This window comes from Anoplopoma fimbria, chromosome 12, assembly GCF_027596085.1.
Source record: "Anoplopoma fimbria isolate UVic2021 breed Golden Eagle Sablefish chromosome 12, Afim_UVic_2022, whole genome shotgun sequence".
Taxonomy (NCBI): domain Eukaryota; kingdom Metazoa; phylum Chordata; class Actinopteri; order Perciformes; family Anoplopomatidae; genus Anoplopoma; species Anoplopoma fimbria.
The window spans coordinates 6651012-6665354 of record NC_072460.1 but is presented as its reverse complement, the minus strand read 5'-3'; the positions used below and the strand labels follow the sequence as shown (position 1 = coordinate 6665354).

The following is a 14343-nucleotide window of genomic DNA, read 5'->3' as shown; positions in this document are numbered from 1 at the left end:
TTGTTATTTCTATTTTTGGGAGTTCGGATACTGTTTGAACAGAGCTTTAAGTTTAGTGTGTGTGTGTGTGTGCGTGTGTGCGCGCTGTTTTTTGTCTTAAAGGAATCCTTCAACATTTTGGGAAACAAGCTTTTTTTGGTAGAGGGTTGGCAATCGCAAAATATCAATCTGAAAGCAAGCTTGGGCGAGCATCTCCCCAAAACATGCAGCATGTCGCTTTCACATCGCTCATTGGATGAAACAACGGAGACGCAGCGTGTCGACGACTAACTGTTATCCACTGCTTCCCGGCTCTGCCAATCACAAATAAGCGCACTTCCTGAATTGTGGAAATCGTCCTTTTTTTTTTTTTTTTTTTTTAACTCTGCATGATTGTAAATGCACAGGCCAGAAAGTGAAGCGCCCTGCAGACCCCCCCCCCCCACACACATCATGAGTTGCTGTAACAGGCAGATGCTGGTCTTCCTGGGGCGTCTGATGTTTGAGGCGGAGAACAACGGGAGATGAAGAGTTCAACACAGTCGGACACCTACTATGGTGGTGGGACACTGCAGAGACGTCCACAGTGGATCAACGCCTACCATACCATACCCCCCCCCCCCAGGTCACTTCAGACTTCCTGTCCTGGAATGTGCCTCGGATTCATCAGGGTTCCAAGGTGCCTTAACCTGTGTCCCTTAATCTCTGCTCTTTTTATTCAAAGTGTGCACACACATTTTACTCGGCCTTATTAAAAAAAAAAAAAAAAAAAATCTTCATTCCAGCATCATTTTTTCATGGCCCTGACATTTCCCGTCAAAATGGGGTGCACTCATTGAAGGCGGAGAGTTTGGACACGGCATTCAACCACCTCTAGGCTTTGTGGGCAAGGAGCGCAGGAAGTCGAGGGTGAAGTATCCCTCCTCTCTGTTTCTCTGTTTCACCTCATTTGTCCTTGTGCTCCCTCAGAGAGAACCGATTGGTCTAACAGAACATACAAACTCCGGGGGGGGGGGTCCGAGCTCCACAAAAGTGGAGTTGAACACACCACGGACTTCATCTAAATGACACTAATCATTCCAGTTGTATGTGTGCAGAAGAATGATTATGCAGTTTTTAAGTTCAGCCTGCCTCTCTGCTGCTCTCTTGTTCCCCGTGCTCTTAACTGAGCGTTGGGGGGGGGTACGCGCTGTCCGCTCGCTGCTACCCTGTAGGGTTTTACAGCCCACTGTGACATTTCAAACAGGCCCCGGGTCAAACGGCAACGGAAATCCTCTCACGTGTGATGTGTGCAGGTCACTGTGTCTGTTGAAGAGCCGTCAGCCATCTAATGTATTAGAAGACTTCAAAGTACAGAATCCCTCTTGCTGGATGACCCGTGTCTGCATACCTTAGATATGTAACAATGAATATAGGTTTCCATATTGAAAAACAAACTAACTTATAATCTTTCATTTTTTTTATACACAGATGTAGATATAATTTTCTATTCCGTTTTTTTTTTTTTTTTCTTTAAAATAGAATATCATTTTATTTTTTGAGCTTTGTAATTTAACGTTGAGATTTTTATTTTTTTTCTGTGTCATACATGTACTGTCTTCTTTTGTATTCAGCAGGGTACAGCTTTTGTTAGTGTGTACAATAAAAAAAAAAAAAAAAAAAAAAAAACGCTTTAGTCCATAAGTTCGTTAAGAAGATAAAACTGATAGACTCATAGAAAGAGGATGTTTTCACCCCACAGTGGAATATTTACACTTTCACTGTACACTTAATGCATCTACACAAACATAGTCATTAGATAAGGCCTAATATTCGTGCTGACATTGCAATTGTGTATGCCTGCTGCATGATTTTTAGCCAGCTTGAGCAACACCTTTGGGTTGTGTGAGTACTCATTCATAGGAATCTTTAGGTAAAGGAAAATGTGAATTTGAATACCTGTGCATCTGTATCCCATAGCAACATCACTGGATCCAAACTCCACATCTAAGACTTTTTTTTGTGACCAACCTTTTATGTGCTGTTTTTTTTTTTTTTTAAATATATATATATATAGCCAAATGACGATTCTGCTGATGCACTCCTGCGTGTGGTCGGCCATGTCTTTTAACTTGTTTAGTTTCTTTCGATGATTAAAGACAATTCAATGAAAACAAGACGGCGGTATGTCATGTCTACCTGGGGGGGCGGGGTGTATGAGTGTGCTGTGTGTAATAATGTTTCACCCTTTAGTCCTCATCGTTTTGGTAGTGCAGATTTTGAGTTGTGAATTAATTTAAAATAATTCATGATTTTTAGCGACCCAGTGACTCACATTTAATACAAATTGTATACATTGGTAAATGAATTACACTCAAGACACAAGTGTAGGGAGGTGGAGAGAGAGTCCCTAACCATAACCGTATATATATATAAAATGATTAACGAGGCACTGGATTATTTACATGACATAATCTTGTATTATTAAGGAAATACCAATAATTCATTTGAAGTATATAGCAACACCCCATCTTCAATTGACCCAATGATTCAAATTTAATACCATATTATATGATATTTTTTTTAGGACAATTCATTTCAAATAGCTTCCATGTTATGTGACCCTGTGACCCAAATTATATTCCAAAATGTATCACCAGGGTTCTCTGTGCTCTCGTGCTGCCGGTTGCTGTTTTAGGACACACAGGAGATTTCTTTCTCCACCTGTTGGAGATAATATTCTCCATCTTAGTGTAGTTAGTGCAGCAGGCTCTTTGTCACTGCTTCTAGCTGCCATGTTAAAAAGGACAGCATCACTACAGGATAACATCTTCTTCTCCTTCATTCCTCCAAAGAACAGTTCAACCACTTAGCTGCTGAAAAAGAGCCGCGGAGCATCCAGACCACAATGTGTTTGTAACATAACGGCAGACTTTATAGCTCACTTTACCACCAGCTGTCAGATATAAAAGTCGTTAAAGGGTTCTTCCACTAAAACAATTCAAGTTAGGCATCTGCTCTCATGGAGGTCCATAATCACCTCCAGGTTTAACTCCTCTTTTCCTAATTCCCTGCTATAGTTGGTTCTGCTGCACCATCAGGTGGAGGATGACTGCTACCACACCCTGATGGATTACAGCTTCTCCAAGAAGGAGCCGTAGTTGTTTAAGGGGAAAGGGACCTTCCTCGACTGACTGATATATGATACTGATATGTCATTAATACAACGGAAGACCTGGGCTTAGTGCTGCCGACATGATAGTAAGAGACCCACAGCCATTTATTAATTACTATAAACCCTTCATAAAGGGTGTATTATTAGAACGTAACAAATAAGTGAAGGTATCTGCTGGCCAACTGAAATAAAGATCTTTAAAAGTGTGGTAATAGAACAGCTCAAAGATTTCAAATCTCAATGTGTCTGTTTTATGCGTATTCCTGTGAACATAGTTGACTGATCTGATGACTGCAGAGCATGATGGACTCTATTGAACAGTGCAAAGGCTTACACATGTGCAGTAATAAGAGCAATGATGTCCACAAGCAAGTTTTCCTTAATTGGAACCTAGTAAATAAGAATCACACAATACCACCTTGTACAAGAACAGGTATATCCACATATTCAGAAATAATGATTGTTTTTAGGAACATGGATGGAAAAAAGAATATGGGCTGTAACCCATTTGACTAATTTTTTTTTTGTGTTTTTTTTTTAATTAGGAGAACTTTTGTGATAAATGAAATCTTCAGTGCCAAAATTGGAGAATACAATAAAGGGAGAAAGGCCACTCCAGTTCACCTCAAAACAATGATTCAAAGCAAGAACAACAGGACAATAGTGCCTTACAACCTCTGAGTTCTGGACATTTGCTAGTTGGACTTATTTATTCTGCTTGACTAGGACTCTCACTCTTTGTTAAAACAAGATGTTATTGGTTGAATGTTTTCTTCTTTGATTTACTGTGTGTTTATTTGAGTGTGTCCAAACTTAATCCGCTTTGTTTTCCTTCGAAATACTGTTAACAATGGCATATTTCTCTATTTTTCCCCCATGCCTAAAAGATTTACCACAAATAGCACAGAATTGTCGTTGTACTTTCACCTGCGACAACCAGCAAATAGGAGAGAGGTTCAAGTTGTACATAAGAAGTTACGAAATAAGCACATAACGTTAGTCCAGGCTGTAGGCTAGCTAGATGTCTGTACTATGTGGTACCTGGCCCGTGGTCGTGCCTCCTGCCGTGACCCGGCTGACACCCACTGCTACTTCCATTATTATTATTATTAGTCACATTACTAATACTATTCCCTATATCATTATTATAATTATACTATAGTCATTGCTGCTGTTATTATAAGTAGTCTTAATTTTATCCTTTGTTACTTTGCTTGCTGCTTTTATTATATGAATCATTTACGTCATATACATTGAATGTGTTGTATCTCTGTTATGCTGTTCATTCTGTACACATGACATCTATTGCATTCTGTCCATCCTGGGAGAAGGATCCCTCCTCTGTCGTTCTCCCAGAGGTTTCTTCCTTTTTTCTCCCTGTTAAAGGTTTTTTTTAGGGGAGTTTTTCCTGTGTCGATGTGAGGGTTCCGGGACAGAGGATGTCGCATGTGAACAGATTGTTAAAGCCCTCTGAGGCAAATTTGTGATTTGTGATTTTGGGCTATACAAAATACTTTATAGTTTTTCCTCATGTAAGACAGAGGAGGGACAGTATGTGCTTATCCAAAAAAGACTAGGACACAGCTGTAAGGTGTGTGAGGGTGTTATGCCACAGGTCCATTAATCAATACTACAACTGTTAAATGACAAACCATTCCATTATTTTATTAGTAATTTTTTATGGCATATTGTATAATGATATTTTCACATTAAACTTTTTTGTCATACTATTCTATGACTTATTTTACCACACTATGCCTTTTTAAATGACGTTTTTATGACATATTATTTTAGCATGTTTAATGGCTTACTAAACTATATTTTACACACATTTTACGACATTTTATGATTTCTGTTTAACTTTTTTAATACATATTTTATGTGATACTATACTTTGACACTTTGAATGGCATACCGTACCATGACTTTTTTTTCATGACTTTTTTTATGTCATACTATACTATGATGTCTTTCTATTACACTTTATGTCATACTTTACTATGATACTTTTTATGTCATATTATATTGTGACCTTTTTTGTGACATTTTATGACATACTTTACTATGATACTTTTTTATGACATACTTTACTATGATATTTGTATGACATTTTTATGACCCCATAATGGCAAACTAAACAGAGAGATTTTATGACACTATATTAAAGGGTTGCAACAACTAATGATGATGATAAGCATACACATGAGTATGGGGGGCGAGTGCCTTTATTCCATGAATTGATGTGTGAAGACAGAACGGTATAGAGTGTGTATATATGTGTTGTGTGTCTAGATGAATTTGTTTCATGGTTCATGATTCATTTGAGTTACCTAAAAGAAATACTGATATCATTAGAGAGCAACGCATCTCCTCTTTCCAACAGTATATAAGACTAATAATGTGTTTCAGCATCACTGTGAAGGAAAATTGTAGAGCCAGTCACATTAAATGGTTAAATAGTCTAGTAGTATTTTAATAATAGTATTTTATTCTGCTTCTGTAATGTAAATAGTTATTGAACTTTGCTGGCTATAATGTTTATTTATTCTTACTTATTTTTTATACATATATATATATAAACATATATATAAATATATATATATATATATATATATATATACTAAGCCATGTGAAATTCAATACAATTATTTCCTATTTAAAAAAGACAATGTCATGATCACATTCTGTCAGGAACTTCTGCCTTTCAGAGGGCTCACAACACTGTTTTCAACGTTTGATTGTTTCACGATACGTCAAGGCCAAATTGTCTCCCTGCCAGGTGTGGAGGAACCAAACAGACTCGCTGAATGTCCCACCCTTGAGCGTGGCCACAACCACGGCATCGTAGACACATCCAAGCCTCACTCCAAACAATATCAGTAGCTACCAACTGGCAATATGTACATGTACATGGGGAATTATGAAGAACACAACGAATACATATGGATATAAATGTATTAAGGAATTTAATATAAAAAATCATGTATATATACAATCTCTGATAAAAAAAATGGTCATAGAGAGTGCAATAACAATAATAAGACAACTAAGACTAAGACAACTTCCATCTTGACCTCAGTACCAGCACACTGTCAGAGGGTTAGGATCAGGTGTTCTGACTCTGATGGTAAAATACGCTGACACTGGCGTGGTCATGGGACCAGAGCACATAGTGTGAATATGTGTCATGTTGTCTGCATTGTAGAAGGAGAGCTTCTTGGAAACGCAGTTCAGGTAAATGCCAATCTTTCGAGGTCTGGCTCCAGGTGCTAGCTCTGTGGTTTTTTGGGACTACAGGTGGAATATTTCTGGCTGTCGTATTTCAGGAAATTATCTTTTATCCCTAGTTCCCAATAGTCCCTGTGTCCAACCTCGGTCTCCCAGTAATGTTGCCCTGAAGTTAACTTATTGACACTGAATACATGGTGTATCAATGAGGAGGCTGCAGTTTGGCCTGATCCTGCGGGGTTACCAAAGGCAAAGCTTGATCCTGCGGAGGTACCAAAGGCTGTGTTTTGGCCTGATACTGGGGGGGTACCAAAGGCAAAGTCTGATGCTGCGGAGGTACCAAAGGATAAGCCTGATCCTGCGGAGGTACCAAAGGATAAGCTTGATCCTGCGGAGGTACCAAAGGGGGTACCAAAGGCAAAGTCTGATGCTGCGGAGGTACCAAAGGGGGTACCAAAGGCAAAGTCTGATCCTGCGGAGGTACCAAAGGGGGTACCAAAAAGGTCTGATGCTGCAGAGGTACCAGAGCCAAAGGCTGTGTTTTGGCCTGATCCTTTGGGGGTACCAAAGCTGAAGCCTGTGTTTTGGCCTGATCCTGCGGGGGTACCAAAGCCAAAGCCGGTGTTTTGGGCTGATCCTTTGGGGGTACCAAAACCAAGGCCTGTGTTTTGGCCTGTTCCTTTGGTGGTACCAAAGTTAAGGCCTGTGTCTTGGCCTGATCCTTTGGGGGTACCAAAGCCAAGGCCTGTGTTTTGGCCTGTTCCTGTGGGGGTAACAAAACCAAAGCCTGTGTTTTGGCCTGATCCTTTGGGGGTTCCAAAGCCAAGGCCTGTGTTTTGGCCAGATCCTTTGGGGGTTCCAAAGCCAAGGCCTGTGTTTTGGCCTGTTCCTGTGGGGGTACCAAAGTTAAGGCCTGTGTTTTGGCCTGTTCCTGTGGGGGTACCAAAGTTAAGGCCTGTGTTTTGGCCTGTTCCTGTGGGGGTACCAAAGCCAAAGCCTGTGTTTTGGCCTGATCCTTTGGTGGTACCAAAGTTAAGGCCTGTGTTTTGGCCTGATCCTGCGGGGTACCAAAGCCAAAGCCGGTGTTTTGGCCTGATCCTTTGGGGGTACCAAAGCAAAAGCCTGTGTTTTGGCCTGATCCTGTGGGGGTACCAAAGCCTGTGTTTTGGCCTGATCCTTTGTAGGTACCAAAGCCAAAGCCTGTGTTTTGGCCTGTTCCTGTGGGGGTACCAAAGCCAAAGCCTGTGTTTTGGCCTGATCCTTTGGGGGTACCAAAATCAAGACCTGTCTTTTGGCCTGATCCTACAGGGGTACCAAAGCCAAGGCCTGTCTTTTGGCCTGATCCTATAGGGGTACCAAAGCCAAAGCCTGTGTTTTGGGCTGATCCTTTGTCTTTTGGCCTACCAAAAAGCCAAAGCCTGTGTTTTGGCCTGATCCTTTGGGGGTACCAAAACCAAAGCCTGTGTTTTGGCCTGATCCTGCCAAGGCCTGTGTTTTGGCCTGTTCCAAAGGGGGTACCAAAGCCAAAGCCTGTGTTTTGGCCTGATCCTTTGGGGGTACCAAAGCCAAAGCCTGTGTTTTGGCCTGATCCTTTGGGGGTACCAAAACCAAAGCCTGTGTTTTGGCCTGATCCTTTGTGGCTACCAAAGCCAAAGCCTGTGTTTTGGGCTGATCCTTTAGGGGTACCAAAACCAAAGCCTGTGTTGTGGCCTGATACTGCAGGGGTACCAAACCCAAAGCCTGTGTTTTGGCCTGATCCTTTGGGGGTACCAAAGCCAAAGCCTGTGTTTTGTGCTGATCCTTTGGGGGTACCAAAACCAAGGCCTGTGTTTTGGCCTGATCCTTTGGGGGTACCAAAGCCAAGGCCTGTGTTTTGGCCTGTTCCTGTGGGGGTACCAAAGCCAAAGCCTGTGTTTTGGGCTGATCCTTTAGGGGTACCAAAACCAAGGCCTGTGTTTTGGCCTATTCCTGTGGGGGTACCAAAGCCAAGGCCTGTGTTTTGGCCTGATCCTGCAGGGGTACCAAAGCCAAAGCCTGTGTTTTGGCCTGATCCTTTGGGGGTACCAAAGCAAAAGCCTGTGTTTTGGCCTGTTCCTGTGGGGGTACCAAAGTTAAGGCCTGTGTTGTGGCCTGATCCTGCAGGGGTACCAAAGCCAAAGCCTGTGTTTTGGCCTGATCCTTTGGGGGTACCAAAGCCAAAGCCTGTGTTTGGGCCTGATCCTTTGGGGGTACCAAAATCAAGACCTGTCTTTTGGCCTGATCCTACAGGGGTACCAAAGCTAAAGCCTGTGTTTTGGGCTGATCCTTTGGGGGTACCAAAGCCAAAGCCTGTGTTTTGGGCTGATCCTTTGGGGGTACCAAAATCAAGGCCTGTGTTTTGGCCTGATCCTTTGTAGCTACCAAAGCCAAAGCCTGTGTTTTGGCCTGATCCTTTGGGGGTACCAAAGCCAAGGCCTGTCTTTTGGCCTGTTCCTTTGGTGGTACCAAAGTTAAGGCCTGTGTTTTGGCCTGATCCTGCGGGGGTACCAAAGCCAAAGCCTGTGTTTTGGGCTGATCCTTTGGGGGTACCAAAGCCAAGGCCTGTCTTTTGGCCTGATCCTACAGGGGTACCAAAGTTAAGGCCTGTGTTTTGGCCTGATCCTGCGGGGGTACCAAAGCCAAAGCCTGTGTTTTGGGCTGATCCTTTGGGGGTACCAAAACCAAAGCCTGTGTTTTGGCCTGATCCTTTGTACTACAGGGGGGCCTGACCAAAGCCAAGGCCTGTGTTTTGGCCTGTTCCTTTGGTGTTACCAAAGTTAAGGCCTGTGTTTTGGCCTGATCCTGCGGGGGTACCAAAGCCAAAGCCTGTGTTTTGGGCTGATCCTTTGGGGGTACCAAAGCCAAGGCCTGTGTTTTGGCCTGTTCCTTTGGGGGTACCAAAGTTAAGGCCTGTGTTTTGGCCTGATCCTTTGCGGTACCAAAGCCAAAGCCTGTGTTTTGGGCTGATCCTTTGGGGGTACCAAAACCAAAGCCTGTGTTGTGGCCTGATACTGCAGGGGGACCAAAGCCAAAGCCTGTGTTTTGGGCCTGATCCTGTTTTTGGGGGGGGTACCAAAGCCAAAGCCTGTCTTTTGGCCTGATCCTACAGGGGTACCAAAGTTAAGGCCTGTGTTTTGGCCTGATCCTGTAGGGGTACCAAAGCCTGTGTTTTGGCCTGATCCTTTGTAGATACCAAAGCCAAAGCCTGTGTTTTGGGCTGATCCTTTGGGGGTACCAAAACCAAAGCCTGTGTTGTGGCCTGATACTGCAGGGGTACCAAAGCCAAAGCCTGTGTTTTGGGCTGATCCTTTGGGGGTACCAAAACCAAAGCCTGTGTTGTGGCCTGATACTGCAGGGGTACCAAACCCAAAGCCTGTGTTTTGGCCTGATCCTTTGGGGGTACCAAAGCCAAGGCCTGTGTTTTGGCCTGATCCTTTGGTGGTACCAAAGTTAAGGCCTGTGTTTTGGCCTGATCCTGCGGGGGTACCAAAACCAAAGCCTGTGTTTTGGCCTGATCCTGCAGGGGTACCAAAGCCTGTGTTTTGGCCTGATCCTTTGTAGGTACCAAAGCCAAAGCCTGTGTTTTGGCCTGATCCTTTGGGGGTACCAAAGCCAAGGCCTGTGTTTTGGGCTGATCCTTTGGTGGTACCAAAGCCAAAGCCTGTGTTTTGGCCTGATCCTGCAGGGGTACCAAAGCCAAAGCCTGTGTTTTGGCCTGATCCTTTGGGGGTAACTAAAGGATCTTTGGTTTTTGCCATTTCTGCCCTCTGTGCGTGGGCGAGGCTCTCCGTAGTGACAATGTCGCCGTGCAGGCCCTCCACGCCCTCCTCCAGCTGCTGTCTTAGGGACGCGGCTGCTTCCTTGATGGGTTTGAACTTGTGCCCATTGTGCCTCTCCCCGTCTTGGCATATGATACAAGCTAGCTGCTGATCTGTGACGCAGGACAGTTTGAGCTTTTCCTCAAGCTCAGAGCACAGCTCAGACGCCTGTGAAAAATAAAAATAAAAATTATAATCATAGAATGCATATAAGAAATGGTTGTAGTTATTTTGACTCATTCGTTAGTGGACTGCTGTTTTGAAGCCTTGATTTCAGAGATTTCACCCTCACCATCTTGGATTACGGCCGTTGCCATTTCATTTTTTTTTCAACCGATGAATGGATGTTACCATATTTGGAACGTGGAGGATTGATGTAGATGTATGTGGCTCTGATATCGGCAGCGACCTGTCATATACAGTAGCCCCGCCCTAAAGCATACTCTGCTTCATGGTCTATTTGACTCTAAATGGAGCATAATTTACTAAATGAACATCATGCTGTATTGAAGAAGACGATAAACTCATGTTTACAATGTTTACTGAGGGAATAAATCAAGAGAGAAGTAGAGTCATTTTCTCATAGACTTCTATACAATCAGGGTTCTTTTTGCAACTTCCGCATTGGATTCAATCAGCAGAATGGGAGGTTGCCGCTTGATTACAACAGCAAAAAGATGATCGTACATTAAAAATGTTTAAAAATAAAAAAAAAAAAAAATTACACATACACATATACATATATATAAATATTAAATCAGGAAGTTCACGCCAATAGAATGATGTATTTGTTAATGAATATTTGATGCATTGTCTACTTTGGACAAATGTTCAGGATGTTGGCCAACATGAAATAATCAACATCTGCATCTCTGATAACTTTGATACATAGCATGTTATGAATATCACCAACATACAGGCGCACTCTCTCTCCCATTCTCTGTCTTTATCTTCTCAGCCAGCCTCTTCAGTATGAGATTAGACGGAGGACACCCTTCCTCCGTCGGAACGGCCGTCTGCGGACACTGTGGACACTGCGGACTCGCGATGCATTCCCTGCAGAGAGAGTGACCGCAGAGAAGAGTCACCGGGTCCGTGAAGAAGGTGCGACAGACGGGACAGGTCAGATCCTCGGAGTACGCAGCGGACGCCATGGCTCCTCGGTGTGACTTTAGTATCACTCCGCCAGACTGTTGTTTTGAAACCTTCAGTTTCATTTCCCTCAGTTTCACTTTCCTGAAAACACACACACACACACACACACACACACACACACACACACACACACACACACACACACACACACATACACACACACGCACACATAAACGCACACACACACACACACACACACACACACACACACACACACACACACACACACACACACACACACACACACACACACACACACACACACACACACACACACACACACACACACACACACACACACACACACACATATACACAAACACACATACACACACACACACACATATACACAAACACACATACACACACACACAAACAAACACACACACGCACACATATGCACACACACATACACGCACACACACACACACACACACACACACACACATATACATACACACACACACAAACACACGCACGCACACACACACACACACAAACACACACAAAAAGCTACACTCCTTGTATCACTCACTCCTGTCAGACGGACATGAATGAGTATAAATCAGATGTGCAGTATGTGGATATGATGATTTTAATAACATCATCTTGTCATGTTCGCTTCTGCCTCAGTGGTTAAATGGCACCTGAATGGAGCAATAGCGCCACCAGCTGTTTATCTTGATGAACCAACTCCTAATACTAACATGGATAGAAATGCATTATAATTCACATTTTCTTTGCACATTTTCAGAATATTGGTTAAAATTGTTTTGCGAAAATTTGGATCTAAACCTGTGTGGTTTCATTATTGATACTTTCACCAGAAGTAAGAAGTGATATTTCTTTGATTAAGGTGATTGTGCCAAAGTAACAGGTATTTCATTGGAGGGGAAAGAAAGGTGAATTCTGAATTCACAATCCAGCGGTCACATTCGTGTGAATACTGGCTTTGCTATCTGTCTTAACACATCTTTGATAGTAACGTGTGCATGTGAATGCATTCGCTGATGTAATGATGAGGTTTTATGGTTCTGACGATGACATAATGAACAGTAAGGCTTTGTGGATCCTTTCATTAAAGGGTCCGTTAGTATCAAGTAGTGAAGGATTCTATGCGCCTACGTGGGTTGTCACATTACGTACAGAAATCGTCTGCATCCGTTCATTGCTTTTTGTTCTTTATACATTGAAAGGCAGGTGGACACGTTTTCAGGACTTCACAATGCTTTGGAACGCGATGGTTTGGGCCTTCGAACAATTTCTAGTGTGATGTTGAATCTGAAAAACAATCTTATTGCTTATTAAGTGTGTAATGGAGAAACTACATTTAGTGTCCAAAATGTGTTGGAATTTGTTTGTCACTTCTAGGAATCCGTTTAATTATATTAAAAAATAGTTTGCCATACAAATTGGTAATTTCAGTGAAAACTATTTTTAAATTAGAAACGTAAAAAGGTCGTAAAAAAGAAAGCTGTGTAGTGAACGCATTATAGCTTTGAGTCTGCAGTGACTGCACTCTTCTATGGTATTCTGTATGCTGTGCGACTAGTCAATATATTCCGCAATATAGCCTTTATTCCATGAATAATGGAAGTGTGTATATATGTGTTGTGTGTCTAGATGAATTTGTTTCATGGTTCATGATTCATTTGAGTTAGCTAAAAGTAGTACTGCAAACTTTGAAAGCCTTATTCTCAAAATCATGACTCGCTGACGTATGTTGCTTAATAATTGGAGTACAAAAAGTAATACTGATATTATTAGAGAGCAACGCATCTCCTCTTTCCAACAGTATATAAGACTAATAATGTGTTTCAGCATCACTGTGAAGGAAAATTGTAGAGCCAGTCACATTAAATAGTTAAATAGTCATTTTTTTATACATTTTATTCTGCTTCTGTAATGTAAATAGTTATTGAACTTTGCTGGCTATAATGTTTATTTATTCTTACCTTTAGACTCACATGTGATAGACAGACAGCAAATGGCAACATATACATATACTAAGCCATGTGAAATTCAATACAATTATTTCCTATTTAAAAAAGACAATGTCATGATCACATTCTGTCAGGAACTTCTGCCTTTCAGAGGGCTCACAACACTGTTTTCAACACATTTGATTGTTTCAGAGACGGTACGATACGTCAAGGCCAAATTGTCTCCCTGCCAGGTGTGGAGGAACCAAACAGACTCGCTGAATGTCCCACCCTTGAGCGTGGCCACAACCACGGCATCGTAGACACATCCAAGCCTCACTCCAAACAATATCAGGAGCTACCAACTGGCAATATGTACATGTACATGGGGAATTATGAAGAACACAACGAATACATATGGATATAAATGTATTAAGGAATTCAATATAAAAAATCATGTATATATACAATCTCTGATAAAAAAAATGGTCATAGAGAGTGCAATAACAATAATAAGACAACTAAGACTAAGACAACTTCCATCTTGACCTCAGTACCAGCACACTGTCAGAGGGTTAGGATCAGGTGTTCTGACTCTGATGGTAAAATACGCTGACACTGGCGTGGTCATGGGACCAGAGCACATAGTGTGAATATGTGTCATGTTGTCTGCATTGTAGAAGGAGAGCTTCTTGGAAACGCAGTTCAGGTAAATGCCGATCTTTCGAGGTCTGGCTCCAGGTGCTAGCTCTGTGGTTTTTTTGGGACTACAGGTGGAATATTTCTGGCCGTCGTATTTCAGGAAATTATCTTTTATCCCTAGTTCCCAATAGTCCCTGTGTCCAACCTCGGTCTCCCAGTAATGTTGCCCTGAAGTGAACGTATTGACACTGAATACATGGTGTATCAATGAGGAGGCTGCAGTTTGGCCTGATCCTGCGGGGGTACCAAAGTTAAGGCCTGTGTTTTGGCATGATCCTTTGGGGGTACCAAAGTTAAGGCCTGTGTTTTGGCATGATCCTTTGGGGGTACCAAAGCCAAAGGCTGTGTTTTGGCCTGATCTTGTGGA

At 42.4% G+C, this 14343-nt stretch overlaps 2 protein-coding genes across 2 annotated transcripts in view; both read right to left on the bottom strand.

Moving 5' to 3' along the window:
• Window positions 1-6082: 6082 nt before the first annotated feature.
• On the bottom strand, window positions 6083-11420 carry LOC129099402 (fibroin heavy chain-like). Its single transcript, XM_054608634.1, is given in 5 exon segments — window positions 6083-6426; window positions 6429-7621; window positions 7810-9092; window positions 9319-10365; window positions 11115-11420. Coding segments are annotated over 5 exon segments (4041 nt in total). The 5' UTR covers window positions 11415-11420; the 3' UTR covers window positions 6083-6208.
• A 1638-nt stretch (window positions 11421-13058) lies between these two features.
• The window catches only part of LOC129100093 (nuclear factor 7, brain-like), a 3472-nt gene continuing 2187 nt past the window's right edge, over window positions 13059-14343 (bottom strand). The window contains exon 2 of the mRNA XM_054609617.1: window positions 13059-14343. This exon is cut by the window's right edge and continues 864 nt beyond it. Within this exon, the coding sequence (XP_054465592.1) occupies window positions 13825-14343 (519 nt within the window). The 3' untranslated portion in view covers window positions 13059-13824.